Source organism: Trachemys scripta, chromosome 8, assembly GCF_013100865.1.
Source record: "Trachemys scripta elegans isolate TJP31775 chromosome 8, CAS_Tse_1.0, whole genome shotgun sequence".
Taxonomy (NCBI): Eukaryota; Metazoa; Chordata; order Testudines; family Emydidae; genus Trachemys; species Trachemys scripta.
Window position 1 is genome coordinate 6,690,269 of NC_048305.1, and position 22,962 is coordinate 6,713,230.

The 22,962-nt window shown below is 51.0% G+C and overlaps 1 protein-coding gene across 1 annotated transcript in view; it reads right to left on the reverse strand.

Moving 5' to 3' along the window:
- Positions 1-2,851: 2,851 nt before the first annotated feature.
- CDX1 (caudal type homeobox 1) overlaps positions 2,852-22,962 on the reverse strand; it is a 29,438-nt gene continuing 9,327 nt past the window's right edge. Inside the window, exons 2-3 of the mRNA XM_034780483.1 lie at positions 7,899-8,044; positions 2,852-6,857 (exon numbers count right to left, since the gene is read on the reverse strand). Coding sequence (XP_034636374.1) covers positions 6,654-6,857; positions 7,899-8,044 — 350 coding nt within the window. The 3' untranslated portion in view covers positions 2,852-6,653. The remainder of the gene's footprint in view (positions 6,858-7,898; positions 8,045-22,962) is intronic.

Here is a 22,962-nt window from a genome sequence, read left to right on the forward strand (position 1 = left end):
TGATACGAGTATCAGGTGGAATTTCATCCCGACAACATAGTGCAGGAACAACTGCAAACGCGTCTTCTCTCCCTCCCCCAGGGCCATCCCTTCCCAGACCCGTTCCTCCACCCCTAGCTGTCCGAGATGTGTCACCTCTCCTTCCTGCAGTACCACGGCTCCTCCCCAATAGCTGCATCACTGTTCCCTTTGCCCACACAGACAGCGCCCACTCCCCTTCCAGCCCAATGCCCTTCCTCCCCCCACACACACACCAACGCTCGCACACACAGCCTTCACACCTGTCTGTCACACACACACAGCGTGATTAGCCTGCTATCTCCATGCCCATGGTAGGATGAGGGCAGAGGTGCCAACGGGGAGTGATGGAAAGCCCTGTTCCAGCCACTGACTGGTGTGTGCCAGTGAGGGAGAGGCAGAGGCCTTGCTCTCCCCACCAGCTCTCACAGCTAACCTGGTACGTTAATAACCCAGGCAATGCACAGCACCAACATTCAGCGGCAAGCCTGGGCTGCCTGGAAGGAACTTTGCTGCTTTGCTGAATTCTCTATTTGTGTAACTCACCCTCCCACCCCCACCCAAACCTCGGTGTGATTCCCCCTTCTCTTAACTTTTCCCTGCTCTTGTCCTGCTGGTTGAGAGGAGAGACAGCTCCTTGAGATGCTCCAGGTACAGGGAGCTCTGGGGAATATGTCCCTGCACGACTGTCCCTTCCCAAGCCCTCCCTTCCTATGAGACCTTCAGAGCTAACCCAGAATCTCGTTACTGGCAGATACCCTCTAGAGCAGATCTTAGCTCAGGTGCTCAGAAGCTCCCATCTCCTTTACCCAGCTCACCCAGTCCCTCCTCAGGTGTGCAAGGATGGTCCAGTGGTTAAGGTGCTAGACTGGAGCTTGTGAGCGAGGGTTCATTTCCCGGCTCTGTCACAGACCCCCTGTGGGATCTTGGGTACGTCACTGAGGGCTCAGCGACATGGGTTGAAAGCCCCACGCAGCTAGTGCGGAATAGCTATTCCACGCTAGTGCCCCTTTGTGGGGATTAGGTTAATCTGCTTTAGCACAGAATAAGAGTGTCCACACGAGGCCGGAGTGCAGAATAGCTATTGCACTTTAAATTTACCCCCTAGCTCTTTCACACCAACTTCCTTGTGCATTCCCCATGTAGACAGCCCTTAGTCTCCGCGTCTCACTTCTCTTGCTGTTAAATGAGGGAGACAAATATTTTCTGGCTGGAAATTGAAGCTAGACAAATTCAGGCTAGAAATATGGTGCACATTTTTAGCAGGGGGTAATGAACCATTGGAACGATTTACCGAGGGGGGCAGTGGATTCTCCATCGCTGAACATTTTACATCAAGATGGGCTGGTTTTCTGAAAGATCTGCGCTCGTCCAACCAGGGATTTATTCGGGCCCGTGTGAAGCCGGAGGTCAGACTAGATGGTCACAGGGGTCCCATCTGGCCATGGAATCTGAGTCTATGAATAGCTGTGATGCTATTCTGCTTCCACCACTCTGGTCATGTCCCCCTCCCTATACTGCATTGACTCCCTCTGTTCTATACTAACTTCATCATGCCCCTCCGGAGCTCTGCCCACCTCTCCCCCTTCACCTCTCCTGCTCCCTGCATTCTGCCTTGTCACCTCACTACCACATCTCTGCACCTCCAGCCCCATCCAGGCACTAGGCCAGTAGTAAGCTCCCTCTAACATCCCCCATGCTTCCCCCGACCCCAGCTGCCAGACCCACCTTCACTGCAAAGCGGCTTCCCCACACCATGTAGGTGTTCCCATCTCTCTCCATGCCTCCGGGGGAGGGCGCTGTGTTTCGTGTGGGCCCTGCTCAGCACGTGGGCTGAACGAACAATCAAACACACTGCTGATTAATACTGGAGAGGAGTCCAGGCGCGGGCAATGGCTAGAAAGGGGTTTTCAAAGGCGCTCGGCCTTGCCCTAACTTTGCTGAATCCTACAGACAGCTCCATCCCAGCATGCCTCAGTCAGGATCGCCCTCTCCAGGGCCACCTGGCTGCAAGGCCCTGGGTTAATATGGATCCAAAATGACTTGTAACCATCCACTCCTCCTCACACTAGCACCTCTCCCCTCCCCGCTCAGGTTACCCCAGAAGCTCTCTGGTGCTAGCAAGCTGGGTGGGTGGGAGGAGGGGGCAGTGTGACCACAGAGGAAGGGCGAGACAGGGAATGGAAGCAGGACCAGGATGTGCTCCCAGAGCCAGACCCTGCCCATCCGTCCCTGTTCCCCTTCGCCATCCCTTCTCCACGCTGCAGGGCACCGGTGCCAGCTGCTCCATGCGCTATCTTGCATCTTCTCTCTTTGTTTGTTGTTCCTGACTGGGGAGGGTATTCGGCCTGTTAACCACCATAAACGGAGATTAGAAGTGAGGCGACACCTATCAGAGGCTGCCACGTTTAGGGGTGGCTGGTGGCCTTGTTCTTTGTTCTTTCCCCTCGCCCCCGCTGCCCCCGCTGTTACAAGATTACAGCCTTCAGGGAGGTTCCCCCAGGCACAGCAAACTGGCCTGGGAACTGGGAGCCAGAACACTAGCTGCATGACAGTCCCAGCCCACTGATGGAGCCATCTCATTCTTGCTAGGGCTGAGAGGAACGAAATCCCTGTGCACTGCACCCAACTTGTGCCCGGATGTGCTAGGGGCAACAGGCACTGATGTGTCCATATGGGCCAGGGGCACTGGGCACCAGGGAAGTGCCTGTATGGGCCAGAGGCACCAGGCACAGGCAATTTGCCCACATGGGCTGCGGGCGTGGCACACTTCACATGTACCCCTGGTGTTAAGGCCCGGAAAACGATCACACTAAACACCATAGAACCCTTTATTAATGTGACACAGACACTTCAAAATGAGTCAACCAGGGGGACAAAGGGCCCTGCGCAGACAGCACCAGACACAAGAGCGGCCCCCCAGCCATCGATCTCGGCGTCGGCAGCCAGGTGATTGGGGGGATTAACTTGGCTGGGAGCGTTGCCTTTTTCCCAGCCTCCACCAAACCCAGCGTGATGAGGTGCCTGCCCAAATCTGACAGCCGGCTGGCCAGGAGCTGTGCTGAGATGGTCTGCTTCCTGCCGGCAGCCGGGAGGAAAGCGGGGATGGCAGCATCTTGCTTTGCTACCTGGAAAACTGTCATTAGTTTAGCTCACGTCACATGAATCTGGTACGGAGCTTCCTCCAAGCCTGTGCTGGATACTAACTGAGACCATAGGGGCGGGAACTGGCTAGCAACAAATTCACGGTGGGCCGGGTTCTTGCGCATTTTTATTTTTAAAGCTGTTTTTTAAAAAAGGATTCCACCTTATATACAAAAACCTGAGCCGAAGCCCTGAACCAATATTAACATCAACATCTTGACCCCTGACAGCAGCAGGCAGGGGTATCCAGGGGGCAGTGCTCACGTGGCGTGGGATGGGAGGGAGCTAAAACTGCACCAGAGGTTGGCCGCAGGAGCAGGGCTGGCCCAGAGAACAATCCACGACCCTCTGTGTCATCACTGAGACCTCAGTTTCCTTCCCCCATTGGATCTCTTGCTCTCTGGGCTGGAAGGTTCTGGCAGTACCATTGGGGTATTCACCTGCAATCCCCAGCAACCGATGGGCTGAGTGATGCTGGGGGAGATACAAAGTGGACCTCATCCAGTCCTCAGACAGAGATTGCAACGGCTTGTTATGATCCCCACTGAACTCCAGGCCGGAACTCTGCACCAACCCAAGAGACAGACCCAGAAAAGGCCATCCCAGGTTTTATACAAGGCCCGATGTGTGGCAGGACAGGACATCTGCAGAGGGTTCCTATTCACTGCTGTGGCGGCAGAGCTGGAGATGCTCAAGCAAGCTGCTAGTTCTTATCTTGGTACTGAGGCCAGAGCCCGGGCTATAATTAAGGAGTGCCCAGCAAAGCTCAGGGTGGGGGACACAGTGCTCCCCTACATATGGCAGCTGGGTGCAGTAACTGTCCCCTGACGTAGCAGGGTTTCTCTACACGGTGCCACAGTCCAGACTACAGGGGCGTGAACCGTAGAGCGCTCAAACGTGTTGCCCTCCAGCTGTCCCACGCAGACCCTGTGGCATGAAAATGGGACCTAGTTCACACTGATGTAGTCCCGTTTCAAACAGGACTACGTTCATGTGACCAAGGGACCTTTGCGTTCACGCCAGCGGGGTCTCCATGGAGCAGTTAGAGCTCAGCGCGTTAAGAGCGCTCTACAATTCACACCCACCCACCCCCGTGTGCGGACTCTGGCATCATGTAGATAAGCCCTTCGCGCGTCCTAAGGGCTAATGTAAGTTACGGTGACTGCCAATGGCCTCCAGGGGCCAGCGTGACAATAGTGGCTCAGGGGAAAGAAGGGCCATCCTAGCCATGCACCTATGAGGGCACCTGGGCGCGGAGGTGGTGTAGAACTCACGATGCCAGCTGTACACACCTGAGAATTCTCCCTGCGCTGGGTGAGCTTCCTGAGGCTGGTTATGCCAGCTGTACGCCCAGATTGCTCTGCCAGGGCACTGGGGTCTGGACCTTTGCCATGTTTATTAACCACAGGCTCCCAGGCATCTGGAACACAGTGTAGATGAGTGACAGGTGCAAGGGGCTTTGTAGCAAGAAGAGGACGAGGGTGGTGGTGGTGAGGAGAACAATGGAGGAAAACCCAGAGGGCTCTGAGGTGTGCAGGACTCCCCTGAGGCGGAGAAATGGGAAACAACCATGCTCACTCTCTTTGGAAAACCACAACCTTTACAGCATCTTCATGGAGCCTGCATTTCTCCACACCTGCAGATGCCACTGTGTGTGCTCTCCCCGCACATCCATGGGGTGAAATCCCACCTTGGTCACCAGGCTGGTCACGTACAAACTCGATGCTGCAATAGCTGATTTCATTGTCACTGACCAGTTCAATTCTCAGTTCTGCGCGCTGTACCAAGGGAGATGCTCTAACTTCAAACACTCCTTCCCTTGCACTTTTATCCTCCTCCACTTATTGGCTCGTGTCACACGCTGCAGTAGAAGAACTACCGGTAGCTCCTGAAGCCTCCAGTAGGACATGCTCTGCGACTAGGACCAATATGGGCAATAAGAGGAGCCCAATGGAACCAGCATGACCAGCAGGAAACTCACAGAGTATTGTGGAGAGTGTCATTGCACCACACCTGGCCAGGATGGTCAATCCCAGCCTTGCACCACCTTTGTAATAACCCCATTCTGAATTTGCTTGGTCACACGAATCTCAGATCCCCTCCTCCCCGCCAGCCTCAATAGGTTATGCAGATATTAAACCCCAACACCGCTACAAATACTCTTATGCGCAGCTTGTTCTCCTTACCGTTCAGACTGCTCCTACGGAAGGACACATCTGCAGACCAGATGCGGAAATCTCTCAGCATTTAAAGACCTCTTAAGTCAAGAATGAGCTAGCTCTGGCAGTACCTGCAGTCACCCTTCCTCTCTGGCTTACCCCAAACCCAGGTTATTTCTTGCCATTCGCATTCCATATGGAGAATTATTCTTGAGGCGCCGTGGAAGGGCGGGATGACTCTGTTGCCTAGTGGGTTTAGGAGCTGAACTGTCATCTCTGGAACCCGCTTCAGCCTTTGGCTTGGAGCCCAATAAAATAAATGTGGCCGAAGGTGGGCGGGTGGTCTCGGCCTAGCTCCTGCTGGACGTTTGGCCACTTTACCAATCAATCCCTATGCACCTGAACCCAGTTGTCAGCTGTTCAGAAGACATGCAGGACTGGAATAGCATTGGCAGAGCTGTGTGTAGGGAGCCTGGGACTACAACAGTGGGTGCTACAGATGAGGACAAAGGTATGTTAGTGGAGTTCCCGCTCCTAGCCCAGTACTAAGAGCCTGTTGTTTAAAGGAGGACCAAATTCACCCAGTTTAAAACAACCACCTTTCCTGGAACGGTGCTTACTCCACCTCCCACTTTGATGCCTCAGGCTTACAAAAACGCACTTGCTCCAGAGAAACTTCCTAGCTTGTCCCCATGTTGCCTCCCCACTTCTGTTCCCCCACCAGGCACCAGCTGAGTGTCTTCTCCTGGTTAATCTCTTCAGTCCTGTCTCCTGTGTGCTCCTCACCCCTACAGAACGGCTTCAACTGCTTCTCTCCCTTCTGCCCCTGGATGGATGTGGGGGATGCCGGAGACTGATTCAGAAGCTTGTTTCAGGCAGTTCATTGATCTAGTGTTTAGTCCAGTCTTGTTTGAATAGCCCCATTCCGCCTGATGTGCCGAGGGGAAGTCATTCCTGACCAGTCTCCTGAACCTGCAGCCAGGAGCCCAACCTATTCCCCTCCTGCCACTGACATTTCCTAGGCCCCATTGTCTCCTCCCATCCCCCAAATGCCCCCTCTTGCATTTGATTATAAATATTTGAGGCCCGATCAGTGTTTCTTTCCTACCACAGAGTAACAGTAACTAACCTATTGTTTTTATACATAGAACTGAGTCCATGACACCGCCACAGAGGGGTCATCTGCCATCAAAAATATCCTCCAGATAGAGAGGAAGTGGCTTCGTAGGCTCAGCCCTTACAGCATCATGTCTTTGTGAAGCCTCCAGAGCTCCCCACCTGCTTCCACTCCGCTGCACGGCACATCTAGCTGTGTCTTGCTATCTGCTGGTCTTAAGGCATGAATTCTTCTTTGATAGTCATTGGGGAAGAGGAGACCAGGTTGGTGGTGCTGCTGCAGATGCCGCCGATGGGACCCGGGGTGCCAACGGCCGGCGGGGTGGGAGTGGTGGTGCTTGTGGGTTGCGTCTGCTGCTGCATCTTCTTCTTGTTCACCTTCCTCTCCTTGGCTCTCCGGTTCTGGAACCAGATTTTCACCTGTGGAGACGAGATGAGAGAGACGGACAGGCATGGGGAGGGGGGAGAGAAACAGGGAAAGGAGCAGCAGGAGAGAAGCAGGCAGTATGAAATATGGCAGTGAGTGAGGCCAGGGACAGAGGAGGAGTGAGCATTTGGGAGGGAAAGAGCGTGAGGTAATGGGGACGGGAGGGTTGGAGGGAGTCAGTGAAAGGAGTCAGTCCTGGGCCGGGTTAGTTTTTCTGTCTTCACTATTGTCCCTCGGGCACACACAGGATGGAGCGACTTTGCTACAGGGGGCGCCAGGGGTGACCATATGGGACACTGCGCAGGGCTAGCCTGAGCCCCTCCCTCCCACCCCATGTGGGGCTGGCATCGCCACTCTCCACCCCACCTCCCCCCGGCACGCTCCTCCACACCCCGCTTTTTTGACAAAAAGTTGGGACGGCCAGGACAGGGCTTAACAAAGGGATTGTCCCAGCCAAAGTGGGACGTATGGTCACCCTAGGTCGGAAGGAACAAGGAGCCGTGGTGTGGGGGTTGGCGGGGAAGTCTTCGTTTTATGAGCCACCTTGCCGCTTTGGGCCTGTGCCCGAACACGAGCCGCCCACCCCCTCAGAGCGCCCCAGATTCCTAACCTCGTTTCCCGTCTCCTCCGTAGCTTTCTCATTTCCCCTACAGCTTTCCCAGCTCCCTCTGCTGTTTTATAGGGTCACCCTAGGAGTGTGTGGGGGGGTTTCAAAAGCTCTCCGCATTGGCCGAACTGTGCACTCGGGAGTTTTACTGCTGACTTCAATGGGTGCAGTTAGCCGAATATCCAAGGCTGCCTGCCTCACGGGACATACCCCGGGACAACGCAGGCACCACGTCTCCCCGCCTGTCCGCTTCCGCCCCGTCTCAGCTGCCAGGGATGGGGCTGGCTGGAGGAGCCCTTTGCCACTGGCAGTGGTTGGATTGTTACCCATCCTCCTCCCATTGACTGTTGCTGATGGGGCAAGAGGGAGAATACCCCCGCTCGGGGTCCAGCCCAGCCCACTGAGTCGTGACTAGTTCAGCACTGACCTGCCGTTCGGTGAGCCCGAGCGTTGCCGCCAGCTCCGCTTTCCGCCGGATGGTGATGTAGCGGCTGTAGTGGAACTCCTTCTCCAGCTCCAGGCGCTGGTGGTCCGTATACACCACCCGGTACTTGTCTTTTGTTCTGGTCTTGCCTAGTGGAGACAGCAGAGAGGACCATGTCCAGTGACTGTTGTGGGGACTCGGAGTTCCAGATGGCAAGGGATGCGTGTGAGGGCATTACCCCCGGCGTAGTTCCCAATGACCTGCCGGCTAGCCACAATGCCATGGCCTGGATCGTTTGGTACCACTGCAATACCCTGATAACCAGAGGGTAGGGGAGACATCAAGCCCTTTCGGAAGGGATGCTGAAATACTCTGCCCAGCAATTGCCCAAGTCATTCCACCAGAGAGCCCCACAGACTCCTACCCGCTGGCAAGCCGTCGCTGGAAGAAGAGAGCTGGCTGGGGCGGCCAAGAGAGAAATGACACCGTAGACTGAGGAGGAAGCTGTGCTGTATCTAATTGCACCCGAGGAAGAGACGAGACAAACGTTATGGCACCAGAGAGAGACAGAGCGCCAGAGGCAGGTGTTGGAAGGCAACGATGGACACTGGCTAGGAAATGTAGAATGAACTGGCTTTAAATGAAGCCTGAGAATGCAGAGGAAACCAAAGTCCCTTGGCCATAAAACTCCAAACCCAAGCTATTGGAAGAATGTCAGGTTTGATCGTTTTAAGATGCATACGCTAGAAGCCGGGGAGGGAAAGCGTAGAGGAGTCTAGGGGAAGGGGCAGTAGACTGGGAATCAGGAGACCCGCACTCTGTTCTCTCTTCCACTGACCTGCTGTGTGCCCTTGGGCAAGTCATCTTTCCCCGCTCCAGGCCTGGGTTTCCCCTCCCACCCTTTGTCAGTCTTGTCTACAGAGATGGTAAGAGCTTCAGGGCCAGGGCTGTTTCTCGCTATGTGTCTGTACAGCGCCCTGCACAATGGGGCCCTGCATTTGGTTGGGCCTCCGGGCACTTCTGCAACCCGCTCAAGAACTAATAACAGGGAAAGAAAAGAAAAGATACCAGCAGAGCTAAAGATTTTCCCCAGGGAATAGCAGCAGCGTTGCAGATGGGAACAGCAGCTATGTCACAGCAGTAGCCCCAATGAGTGTACGGCCAGCGGTTCAGGGCCAGTTCGAGGGGTGGGCGAGCAGGGTGGTTTCTGGGTGACAACTTCCAGGGGCAACATGTTCCTGTGCCCCTTGACTTTCCCCCCTTTCTCTGCTGCATTGGCCGACCTGGTTTTGCCCCATTGCTTGGCCAGTCGGAGTGGGTTTGTTTGATTTTTCCCCCTCCACTGCTGAGGCGGGGGCGAAAACGTTTTCCATCCTGGCTGGCAAAAGGGCTAGGGCCACTCCTGCATCTGCAGGCAAAGAAACCTAAGGTTCAAGCTCTGTTCCTGGATACCTACCCGGGACTTCTAGCGAGTGACCCCAGCAGGCAGTGTACCTAAGTATGGAAGGAAGCCCTGAATTGCTCACCATGGCCCCGAAGGAATAGTGAAATATGCTATGAACACACGCGTGTCACTGCCGTTGGGACAGGGCAGTGCCGCTTTTTCAAAGGTCAGCCCCTAAGTTGTGGCTGCAGATGTGGGTTTTGTGCACAAAGCAGATGCAAGGGCATATTTTGCAGGTGCAGCTTAGCTGTCTACCTTTGACCAGTGTTTAGTTAGACAAAGCGTAGGGCAAGATACTTGTTTGTTCGTTGAGTGAGTTAAATCTGTTCTTTGGGGATATTTGTTGTGAATCTCTGCATTTGTTCACAAACATTTTTTTCTGTTACTCCGTTGGGCCCCTTGGTTTCAATCAGGAGTTCAATAGGGCTCTTTGTAAGCAGCGGATTTGATGTGAATGTGTCGATACATTTCACATATAACACTGGAAAGGAAACTGATCTGTTCTTCGGATCCATCACATGGTAAGCATGTTACGTGAAAATTGATTTTCTTTAGAGATGGCTGCTAGGCAGTAATAGAATGATGTCTAAAATATCTAGAGTCTATATACTAGAAATGATGATGATGATGATTAATAATAAAAGACAAAGCAGGGATGGAGCCCCCAGACCCCAAACTCCACAACTGGACCCCACACATTGCTTTTCAGCCCCAGCCATAAGTAATTTAATCCCTCTGTATAACTATTTTCTCCTAAATGGAAAAATAAAAGTAAAAGATGATACACGGGTCTCCTGCATTAGCTCATTCAGTGTGGGACAAATATTTAGGGATAATATGCAAACCAAAAGATAAAGGGTTAACGAAAATATACAGTAAGAGAGAGGGCTCTGTCTAGGAGATCCTGTGGGATTTTGCAAAGTAAGACCTAACTGTAACCACACAACAGGATAATGGGATGTATGTGTCAAAGACCAGAGGTCGGTCATCCATTTTGCTGATCCACAAAGGTTTTGTCCGACAATTCTAAGGGTCCAAAATGTAGCCTATTGGCTTGGTTAGCATTAAATACAAATGTCTGCTGAGCAATCCACATTGCTACCAAACAGAAGTCTAACTGCAGCCGAACATTCAGCTCCGCAATACCACGGGGCTGCCTGAAGACAAATGAGTCACGCACAACTGCGTCCTTGTGTACAGACAAGCAGTGAGTCAGAAATACAGCAAACAGATACAACATAGGCCTTTGATGGTCCCACCATCTCACTTCTTACATCCCTGGATTAGTGGCCAGAGGTCCTTTCTTTCAAGACGTTTTAAGGAAGAACTGGATATACCCACATCATCAAGTTTACTAGTAAGAATGTCGTGATTTTCACTACCAAATACCCAAGAGGGAAGGCAACAAACACAGCCATGAAAATTTGTTTCATATCCAGAAATCAATAAATTCTGTTCCAAAATGGCAGGCGGGCCATGATGGTGTTTTCAGCTGCATATTCAACATCCTCCTGCCTGGGAATCAGTCCATTTGTCTGCTTGGAAAACACAGGACAACAGATGCAGATGCCTGTCTTTTCCTAAACTTTTGCCAAAGAGACTGGAGCTGTACCAGGGAACAGTGGGTGCAAATGCAGAGCAGCTCAATGAAATTCAATTGAATTGCTCCGGATTTACATCAGTGTCACTGAAAACAGGGTTTGGCCATGTAATTTTTGACCTACAGAGGTTCTCCAGAGCTTGACACAGCAATAACAAAGAGATTTCCAAAATTCAAGAAGGCGATGGGCCAAAATCTGCTTAGTTGCACTGGTATAAATCTGGAGTAAGAGAGGGCAGGTCTATGTTCGAGACAGCTCATGCTGCATGGTGACTGGTGGGGCCAAAGCATGGAAAGCCTTTTCCATTCAGAGGACAGTATATTGTCACCTCCCTCTTTTTTAATTTGGAAAAGCATGTGAGTGTATTAAATATGTTGTTGGAGTGTCAGTGTAACACTGTAGCAGTGAAAGGAAACATGAAGCCATTCCAAACTAAGAAAAGTGTCAGCAATAGATTACATAAATCAGCACAACCAGTTCCCCACAAACAGCTACCAGATACTTTCCTTGGATCAGTTTAATCAGGAGGACACCCTTGCATGGCACAAAGCAGATACTGCCCTTCTGAAGATTCCCTCTGCACATCTGTGAGTGGCATAAAGAAAATGTAGTGCTTTCTAGCATCCCGTCCTGGGACAGGGGACCTGGCCAGGGGGAAAAGGGCATGATAAGGGATGTGAGAAGCTCACTGGAATCTCTAAAGAGGGGAGTTATTTGCTTTAGTTTTGTTTGTCTTTATCCTTCTTTAATAAAACAAATGTCCCTTTCTTCTGATACTGGAAGATTCTTGTATGGCTTGTTGACTCCATCCCTCTATGGTGATGGCCATCGGTTACGCTTGGTAAGACTGGCATAGTGAAAAGGAATCTGGGAGCTACGTACGATGCTGTGTATACCACTGCTGTGGAAAGTCCAGGCCTGGATACCAACATCCATTCCTACAGAGCAGGTAACGGGATACAAAGCCTTTCACTTCAAGTTCTCTGGCTCACATCTAGCCCAAGACACTAACGTTGCCTTGCTCTAGAGCAGGGATCCTCAGAGTGATTCAGGAGCTAAATTAGCGCTCAACGTTACCCCAAAGAGCCACAGTCGTGTGAATTCACTGTTCCGTTTCCTAGAGTCCTATCGATTCACATGTAAGCAGTATGCCAGGGGAAATGTTTAGTATAACACAGTAGAAGCATCCTGATTGGTTAATAACTGAGATTGGCTAATAAATGACCTGGTGTTTTCATATCATGTGCTGCAAACAGCTGCAGGAGACACATTAAAGAGCCACTTGCAGCTCGGGATCCTCAGCCTGACGATAACATATTGTTATATTGTCAGACAATTCTAGGTGTCCCAAATGTTGCAGAGCTGCCCTAGGTGAAATAAATGGTGCCTGGTGGACAGGTATCAACGCCACCACGAAGCATGGGCAGCGTGGTATTCTCACGGGCATGGAGACGGGCCTGTCCACTCACCCAGGAGGGGTTCCTCCAGGAGAAGACTGGGCCCCATTGGCGGATAGTGGAGGAGAAGCTTGAATTGCTTCTGGAGCCTTTCCACGGCACTACTCAGGCCCTGCTCCTCACGTCCCTGTGCCCACTGTCCCCTGACCCTTTGGGGGCCTGGTATTTGCCCAGTCTGCAACACCATCTTCGGAGAGCTAGAAATACAAACATACAGCCTGCTTGGCTGCAAGTCTATTTACTATGCCCAACACCGTGGTATCTGAACGCCGGTCAAAAAGGTCAACATCCATTGCTCACGTGGAAATGTCCTAGAGATCTGCTGTGGGACAGACTGATTTCTCTTATTATTAATACCAGCAACCAAAGAAGAATTGGCCAAATTCCTTTTGGCCAAAGGGAATTTAACCTGGCCCGAAGCTGGCGAATTAGCAGCAGCAGCAATGGAAGCAGTCGTGAAAAAGGTGCCAGATTTGCACGCAGAGGGCAGGGACAATCCCACGGACTCAGTGAGCAAAATGCAAAGCCAGTGGCAAGGGACTGAAAAGGTTCCACTGTGAGGTGCTCATTTTGCATCAGTTTGGGAATTTCAAATGTCTCCATGTCATAAATGCTTCAGGACTGGCACTTGGCCTTTTCTGGCCATCGGTCAGCTCCTTGCGCGCAGGAGGGTAACCCACCTAAAGAAGAAAGCAGAGGGGGAGCAGGGCCCAGAGGAGGACGTACACACTACAAAGGAAGAAAGTGGGACCTTATGCCCATCACTGTGTATCTGAGTGCCTTGCAGCCGATGCCTGGCCAGCAAACCCAGGCAGATAAAATATTAACTGGTCCCTCCCTCAAAACTTTCCCCTAAAGGATAAGCAAGCCCATTTCTGAGGATAAAAAAATAGGAGTGCGGGTGATTCTGTCCTTTTTTAATTTGTTAACAGAAGCCTGGGCATTGTGTGCTGTAGGCCTCACCCTCAGGTGGAAGGCACCAAATGGCAATGGAAAGGCTCTTCCTAGTAAGGGTGGGGCTGGGTGTTATTACACCACCTCACCTTCCCGAGGCTTGGTGTTGTTTGTACCCGTGTTTGACAGTGGGAGCATGAAGCTAAGCCCCTCGCCCCAGTCGAGTCTCCCTGTGCACTTGGAATGCTTTGCTCAGCAGGTTCCAGCCACCGAGTTGCCCCTTTCAGCCTCTCCTGCTTCCTTTGCCGCCCCATGGAGGGTTTGGGAGGGGAGGGCCCGAGGTCTCTGCAGAGTACACCAGAGAAGGAACCGCTGGAGTGGAAGCCGCGATGCCCCCCTTCAGCCCTACCCAGCTGGTTTGTCCTCTCATTCCGGGAGGCCTCAGGTGTGTCTCTTCCATACCTTCCCCATCTCAATTAGACGGGGATTTTTTTAAACGGGTTCTTTCATGGAAAGAGGAGGAAACAAGGGTGAGCGTCATCGGAGGGCGGCGGCCCTGGGGCTTGCCTTGCCCTATGGCACATGACCCCAGAGGGAAGAGTCCTCAGGAGAGATGTTGAGGGCAGGGCCACCCCGCCGAGTGATTTACGAGGGATCAGCCCACTGGCGATAAGAGGGGGAAACGGCAGCCACCACAACAGGTGGCGTATGAGCGTCCAGGCAAAAAGCAGCTGCTTTTCTAATGAGTAACCAAGCCCAGGCCAGTTTACTTCCTGCTTCCAGTTCGCCACCAAGCCAAAGGCATGAGTGTAAGCGTGTGTCAATACGTGCATCTGTGTGAGCGCATGTGTGAACCCGGGGATGTGCCTGCGTATGGGCGCATGTGCTGGGAGACAGCTGATCCTGCTGGGACGTGACCTGAGGACCCCCAACTACAAAAGCGGTCGCTCTCCTTTTCAAGTGGAAGCAGGATTTCCATCACTGTACCCCTCACCGAGGCTTTTGTGTCCTCTCTCTAGGCCTCTGCTGAGAAGGCCATTGAAGTGCGTGTCCTCGACTAACAGGCCGAGCGTGTGTTTGTGCACTCAGCAATGGTTGCTCATCCCTGTGTCAGTGTGTGTTCAGAGGTACACATGTGGGCATGTGGGAGCATGGGTTCGTATGAGCCCCTGTGGGGACAGAACAAGAGTTGGATTTCATATAGCACCTTTCATCTAAATAATAATGTGCATATCTATGCAGCCTTGCATTAGAGGATCTCAGAGCAATTGACAGGCAGCAATTAAGGGGAGGGATAGCTCAGTGATTTCAGCATTGGCCTGCTAAACTCACAGTTGTGAGTTCAATCCTTGAGGGGGCCATTTAGGGATATGGGGCAAAAATCTGTTGGATGATTTAATTGGGGATTAGTCCTGCTTTGAGCAGGGGGTTGGACTAGATGATCTCCTGAGGTCACTTCCAACCCTGATATTCTAAGACTTCCAACAACTTGATGAGGTGGGTAAGAGCGCAGCTAGTCTGCACCACCAGGAATAGAACCCGAAACCCTTAGAACAGGGCGTTAGCCACTAAGTCACACATAGCAAAAAAGACATAATTTAATCATCACGTTCATCCCTTGCCAGTAGAAGGGAAGCAAGGTAATAAGACTGGCCCACGTCACATCTGCTCAGAAGAGAGCACCTCAATTGGGTGCTGGGATGATTTTTATAGTGATTTTATACTGAAAGCCACTGAACAAAACTCTAAATGCTGTATGTGATGGAAACCACGCACTCGGTTGCTATTATTACTTCAAGCCAGCACCTCTAGTTCCAGCGCCCTACCCCAATTCCTTGTCAGAGCTAGCAAGACCCAACAACCTGGTGACCACTTGAGAAATGTGTTTCAGTGTGAGAGTAAGTAGGTGTCATTGTGAAAAAGAGAGATTTGTGTTTGTGTGTGTAACACATGGGCAAATATAGAGCGAGACAAACACAAGGTTGAGAAGCGGGACCTTATTATATTATGGACCCACCATAGCAAATATCTATGTTTACTGTTGTAAGACAATTTGCATTATAAATCTGATTTCCCCCCCTCTAACTTCCACAGAATATAGGCCCTTTCCATCTGAAATGTGCATCTATATTCTCCTACCTAAGGGGATTTTTGGCAAGGTTTTTTGCAATTGTGAGGTGGATCACACCAGCTGTGTATGCGAGATGTGACTTCAAAAACTACTGATAAAGTTTTGAGCTAAGAACTCTAAAAGTGTTGTAGTCACTAGATGCCAGAGAGAACTAGTGCACAGATATGTATTAAACTGTGCCCGGTGGATTATTGAAAAGCTATTAGGTAAGCCACAGGAAAATGGAACATCTTGGGAGCCATTGCTCCATGTATTCTCTGCAATGGCGATAAGTTCCAAGAGGAATTCTGTGCCTCTAACACTCCTGCAGGCAGAGTCTGTGCACAAAGTGATCCTAATGACTCCAGTCTCTAAAGTTACAAGCTGTCTAGGTGCATCCTGACATTACCTGTGCAGGCACCCCTGGTCCTGAAATTTATAAATACCATCCATTAATTCTTCAGGGTCCTCGGCGTAGATTATAAGCTCTGCATTAATTCTTGCAGAGTTAAATTATGGAAGGACTCCTTCCAAGTTTATAAGCACTGCCGGGTTTACAAGCCCAAGAATTTATAAACACAAGGAGTCCTGAAGAAGTTATAAACTCCTCATGATCACTGAGGTGAAACCAGGGCTTTTACTCATGCAGAGCATATAGAAGCTCCATGAGAATCTGACCTTTAACTCGCTTTGCCCCAACTGTAACAATTCCTACACGTTTTCTCACATTAAGGGGTTCATTTTGAACCACTCAACAATTATGGAAATTTCCAAACAAAAAACGTTAAGGCATCAATTTTGGTTTCAAATGAACATGCCAGATAGCTATTTATTTAAAATATCACTACTAGAACAAGGCTGTGTGTGGATGGGGTGGGGGGAACCATTGGGAAGAGAGGAAATAAGATTAAAAATAAATGTTTGAAAGTCAAGAAATGAGATGGTGGGTGAATCCTGAATGTTCCATGAATTTTACCAGGAATTATTATTCATCCGAAAGTCCCTGCGGGAAATTAGTCATTCACTGTTATTTGCTGTTCACCAGGTCTCATTAATTAATTCTCCTCTCGGTTTCAAATGTTTCAGTCATCTAATCAGGCAGATGAAACAATACCATGTGACTTGAGTGACCAATCACTCACCACAAACATCATTAACCTTGTTTATTATGTTAGGGCCTAGAAGACAGAGGAGACAGGTCCTCCCATGTGGTGCTTACAAGCTAAATAAAGTAGCAAAGGTTGCACATTCAACCCAAAGACTGACAGTAATTCAGCCCAACTAATGGTCAAATGCAAATACATCTGCTGAATTCTAAAGTGGATTGTGGCAGATTTAGAGGCAGAAGAAAAGACCAAAATAGTACTCGCAATGAATAATTCAACTACCTTTGAATGCAAATGCAGAGTTGCAAACGTAACTCTATCTTTACGATGCTGTTTGTCCATAACAGCAGCGCAGACACTGCTGCCAAACTCACCTCAGGACCCGAGCCCAAACGTCTACACAGCTGTTTTTAGGGCCCTAGCGCAAGACTCGCTGCCGCGGGTTTTAAAACCCGGTGTAGACACCCCCTCGGTGGTGGGTGTAGAAAGAGAGAGGGCTTCAGCCAGGCATTTCTGGTGTCGAGCTCTTATTTGCAAAAGAAAGCGACTCGTTTGAGAGATGAATGATGTGCTCGCTCCGTTCATCGGAGCGAATTAAATCATTGGTGGCTGTGATTTAGAAAGCCACTCACTGTGCAAAATCCTTAGGCCACCAGACATTTCACCTCAACACAGCTTTGCTCTGTTTGGAAAGACCATAGCTATAAAACTGGACTTTTATTTCCACCCCAAGCTCACAGCGGTGAAGATGGAGGACTTAATGTATGCACTCTGGTGCTGCATCGCCATCTACCCTCATCTGTGTCCCTCTGAAGGTGTGGCACCCACCCCCAACACACACACCTGAGCAGAGAGTCCTTCCACACTGTGTAAGCTTCATTTAAACCCTTAGGGGCAAATCCAGTCCCCTCCGTCATGGCTGCAGAAGCTCCCCTGGCAGGGCATTCCATCACATTGCTCCAGGGCGGGCCAGGGACACACAAAGGGCATGCTCCCCTAGCATGGTAGAGAAGGCAGCTCTGCATTTCCACTGCCCTGCAGGGCACAGTAGTGAGTGGGGTGGGGCAGGGCACAAGAAGGTTGGGAAGGAGCAGCACTAGAGGATAAACGGCGCAGCTCTGCAGATCTCTCCTCCTCGTACGATCTCGCCTTGTGCCACTCAGTGTGCTGCAGCCTCAGAGTTGCAACAGCCGCTGCAGAATGACGACTCAGCCTGTGACTTCCTTCCCCACTAAGCAACTCGCCTAGCTACCCAGCACACAGCGCAGCATGACTACGTTTGGTCAGAGCTTCCGGGATCTTGCACAAGCCCACTACGCTGGGCCATCCCAGGCTAAGTGTAAGAATCATGCCCGCATGATGCAAGCCTGCAAGGCTCGTGCGTGGCGTATGGATGCCCCCCACCCTCCCCAGACGTGGAATCTTAAATAAAAACACAACTCCCCGGAATCCCAGTGCTGATGCTTCATCCTCAGCTGTTTAAACTGACAGCACGGTGCTCCCGTTCTCCAGAGGAAGGTCCCATGTAAGGGCTCCAGTGCCCCGGGCCCCATCAGGTGCCACAGCAGCAGGGAGGATGGGCTTTAATGAACAGCCCAGAAACCACAACCGAGGTCTCCATGAGCACTTTCCACCGTGCCATTAAGAAGTGGGCATGTGCCAGCTAAGGAAGTTTACAGAGCCACCTGCAGTGTTGCCTACAGCCACCACCCTTCTCTTCGCTCCCCGCCCTCCGACAAGATCTGAGGGTGGCACCAAGGCCTCCACGCTGGGAGCTGGAGCCAACTGAGAGCTGTCTTTTGGGGAGCTCTCGTGCAGACCCAGTTGTGTGCCATGGAACCTGGCCTCGGGTGCCTGAGAGGATCAGCATGAATTCGCTCCCACTCCCTGACCTCATATTCTCACTCGCCACCTTTGCTTTCCAACTCCCCCCTATCCTTGAATGAAGCCAGCCTCTCCTAGGGTGACCAGACAGCAAGTGTGAAAAATTGGGACGGGTGTGGGGGGTAATAGGAGCTTATATAAGCAAAAGACCCCAAAATCGGGACTGTCCCTATAAAATCGGGACATCTGGTCACCCTAGCCCTCTCCTGACAGCCCGGTCACGGGCCTCCTCAGGCCTGGAGCCCTTAATTGGCTGCTTGAATTTTTTAAAGTGTTATCGCCCCCGCTCAACAATCTCCACCCAAGTCAGGCCGGCTTGTTTTTATTCTTTCTCTGTCCTGTCACAATAATGGCAGGTGAATGACCGGCCGCAAGGAGCCGTTCAGGAGGCCAGTGGGAAGGATTTCAGCACCAGGATCAAGAAAGGGCCAATGTCTGTGTGGGGAGAGGACATCATTATCTTTGTTAATATATAACTCTAATAGCCCTCACCTTAGCCACGATAAGATAAGGGAGCAGCTTTAATGTGCTGTGCAAACCAAAAGGGACTCACTTCTGAGCGTGTGCACTGCAGACACACACCCACTCGCACACATGGGGGGGGGGGAACGGGAGGTTGGGTCCAGATTCTGAGCTGCACCCAGCATCCACCTGCTACACTGCCTTCTCACAGATAAGGCCTTGTGGGCTCTGTCTGAGATCGCACTCGCTCTGAGACAAGGAAGGGAACTCCGGCCTCCGCTCCAACGCACAGCATGTCCCATTATACCACGTCTCATCAGAACGCACCTCTCTCGCCATCTCCCATCGGACTGGGATTGGCTGCGGCTGGATCTAGGAGCTGGGTCTCCATCCATCCGCTGTGGCTCATGCAGCCCCAGTCAAGGCACGCTTTGTCGCTCCCGCCTAGCAGGGGAAGAAAGGGGAAATAAAAACTTCTTCCTGCTTCCTCTATTCCATACCCTGGACTAGAGCAGCCTGCATGAGGCCGGCAAATAAATGAGGAAGTCCGAAGTCACTGTTGGGGCTAGAAAGCAGAGTTTGGCCTTCAGTGAGGTCAAGGCGAATGGAGGATCCCACTTGCTCGTGCCCAGAGAGGCAGCAGTAGTCAAACCTTTCTCCCCAGGACTGACCTCCTCTTCCTGCTTCAAGACCATCCTCAGTGAGGAGCCCATGAGACTAGGCACCCAAAAGACTACTTTGGCATTGAATTGATTGTGCAAAGAACGGAATGATCCAAGGTGTTCGGCCTGAACTCGAAGGAATGGGCAAATATAAGGATGTTCAGATTAGGGTGATGTTAGGAACGGGAGGTTCAGGAAATATTTGGGAATATTCTGCATTGAAGAGTGACGGGCCAGGGTGTGAAGCAGAAGCAGCACTGGAGGAACAGGCAGAAAGCAGAGGAGGAGTGAGACTTGTATTTATTTATAAGAGGTGGCTGTTTCCTTCAAGAGAGAGTTCCCAGAGATCCAGCCAGCCCTGGGGGAGTAGGGCACAGCTGATGCAGCAAATGGGAATGGCTAAGAGGTGGGCACCATGGTGTTGGCAGGTGGATGACAGGCATTCGGCATCCACCACAGCAGCAGGAGCAGCACAACTGCATGCAGAGAGGACAGGAGAACTGTACAATGTTATGATGGTGATGGACTCATGAGCACAGTGATAGAAAGAGACACAGATTGGAGCAGGTTGTGTTGTGTCCCTATATAGTGGCTGCTCCACGTAGAGGACAAGAGCCTACTACTGCTACCAGCTAATGGAGTTACTCCTTTAGCTCAAATGGTAGAGGCTGGTGTTTCTGGTTCTGAAGGGTCAGGATTATATGCTCATTGACAGCCCCTAGCGGGGACCCTCTCACAAGGGAGAGCACAGTGAGGGGACTGGGGTTGGCAGTTATTAAACCAAAGTAATTAACACTGGAAACTCCAGTGGGGGAGAGTGACCTAGAGAAATGCCAGCTGGTGGATGTGGTCAGGAGCACAGAGCCCCGAGTCCAGCCATTTACGCCTCAGCGTGTAGCACTGCTGCTCAGCTCTGCGCATGTGGCTTCACTCATCCACAGTTCAAACTAAAACGAAGATTGTAGGTCTCCCTAAACCGTATGAATAACATAATAATAGACTAGTCCCTCTCTGAGCCTCAGGAGTCAAAATTCAGAACCATCCAAAACTAAACAGAACCTGTAGCAAGCGAGCATGAGCCAGGCCAGCTGGCTGAGAAGGGCCGTCCACTCTTAGTGGGGACAACGCCCTGTGTTGGATGTGTGGGGTGTCTGGGTCCATCTCTTCCTAATGCTGTCTTCTCTGCCCCTCACCCTGCACTAGCAATGAAGAGACTGAGAGAGTGTGGAACGTCTGTCCATCCATCTGTCTGTCCCCATAAGGATCTTCTCTCTCTCTCATCTATCCCTTTCCATAGCATCTAGCTGTCATTTTTGTTTTCATTTTTTTAATGATGAAAATCCATATGTGTCCAAATACAATCATGGCACAAACGTCGACTAAGTACACCTCTCACCACCCCTGTGAAGTAGCTAAGTTCCTATTATCCTCCCTGTTTTATGGATGGGGAAACTGAGGCAGGGAGGCAAAGGGACTTGCCCAAAGCTACACCGCAAATCAGTGGCAGAGTCAGAACTGGATGTCAGACACGACGGACTCCAAACCCTGTGCTGGCTGCTCCCGCCTGCACTGGCTCCAACTTTAATTGATGTCTCTTTTGTGGTTTGGAATAGGAGCAACCTGTGGGGTTTTTTCCTCATCTCCTGCATGAAGGCTGCTCAGTAACCTTATGCGAAATGATTGACGCTCCCAGTCCAGTTCTCACCGCAAAAGGGCTCCCATCACAGATAGAAATCATGGTAATTGCCTCCTAGTTCACAGTGTCCCCAAAGAGGCCAGGAACGGTGCAGGAGGACATGGGACCCGGTCTACACGTCATTACAGAAGCACAATGATCATAACACTTTGCAGTGATACAGAGCTTCCCATCAGAAGAATGCCACACCCTTTAGGCACATTATCTAATTTGCTAATGAGGTTGCACAGGGAAGCTGCTACCCATGGAGCTAAGCGTTCCCTGGCTAAAGAGCGGCCATCAGTCCCTCAGGACAATCAAACCAGCATATTCCACCATCACTAAACCCACTTTGTCTACGGGAAAAGAAAGGTTGATACAACAGCCTCCATCTGAGAACCTGTGAGCCGCGGTAGTACCTGCCTTCCCTATTTCTACCCACCCTCCTTTGTCGCCCTTGTATTTTGTTGACTTCAGACAGGAGCTCACGATAGCTTCTACAGGGTGGGGGAGGAAGACAACCAAACGCACGATAGTTGAAGGACACTGACCTGGCTGTGAATCAACAGGCTGGGTTTTGACAAGCCCTCTCATACCCCTTTCTCAGCCTCCCACCACAGGAAGTGGAGTAGCAAAAATATAGATGGTGGATGAAACACTAGGGGTGTAATCTATCTTTCTGAGGGGAAGGAGATGTCAGGTCATAGAGGTGGCCAACAGCAGGTGTAGGAATACTAAGAAAACCCCTCCAGTGCCAAGTGTCCAGCAGCCAGCGTTTTACTTGTTCCAGCAGAACTTGCACGTCCACTGAATGGGAAAATTCCAGCGTCACATGTGGGAGTTTTCATTGCAAACAAACTTTCATTTCATATGCACGAGTATTACTCCCGGGGGAATTCTGTGCCACTGCGCAACGCGGAATTTTGCAGAAATTAATGTTGTGTTTGCAGAATTTCCTTTCCCCCACAGAAATGCCCCAGCACAGCACAGCTCGCACATAGAAGACACTGCTGGGGGGAGGGAGTGGGAGCTAGAGGGTTCCTGGTAGCTGCAGTTCCCAGCCTGCCCTGACCTGGGACTGAGTATCAGGCTGTTTCTCCCTTTGGATCCCTGGGCTCTGAGGAGGAGCGGGCGCGGGGGCTGTGGCTGGGCTCTGAGGGGGAGGGGGTTTGGGTATCTGGCCCCCCGGCTGGGCTCTGGGGGGGGTAAGGGAGCAGAGAAACAGGAACTGGGTTGTCATAGGGGTTTCTTTAATGCTCTACTCCAGAGGGAATTTTTTTGTGTCTCTCTATAGTTTCAGACATACTTGCTGACAGGTATTTTGAAATAAATTACCAAAATAATTGAAACTGGCGTGATTATGTAGTGTTAGGTTGACAAATAAAATTTGCAGACTTTGAATTTTTTGGTGCAGAATGCTCCCAGGAGTAAAGCACAGTATTCTTCTAGTCAGAGAAAGAGAAATAATGCCATGTGACTCATCTTATCGGACCAGTCACAATTAACCATTACATCTCCAGTGCTAACTATTCACAGAAGACCGGCTACAGTCAACTATTATGTACAAAAAGCAACAGAGGGTCCTGTGGCACCTTTAAGACTAATAGATGTATTGGAGCATAAGCTTTCGTGGGTGATGCATCCGACGAAGTGGGTATTCACCCACGAAAGCTTATGCTCCAATACATCTGTTAGTCTTAAAGATGCCACAGGACTCTCTGTTGCTTTTTACAGATCCAGACTAACACGGCTACCCCTCTGATACTTAATAA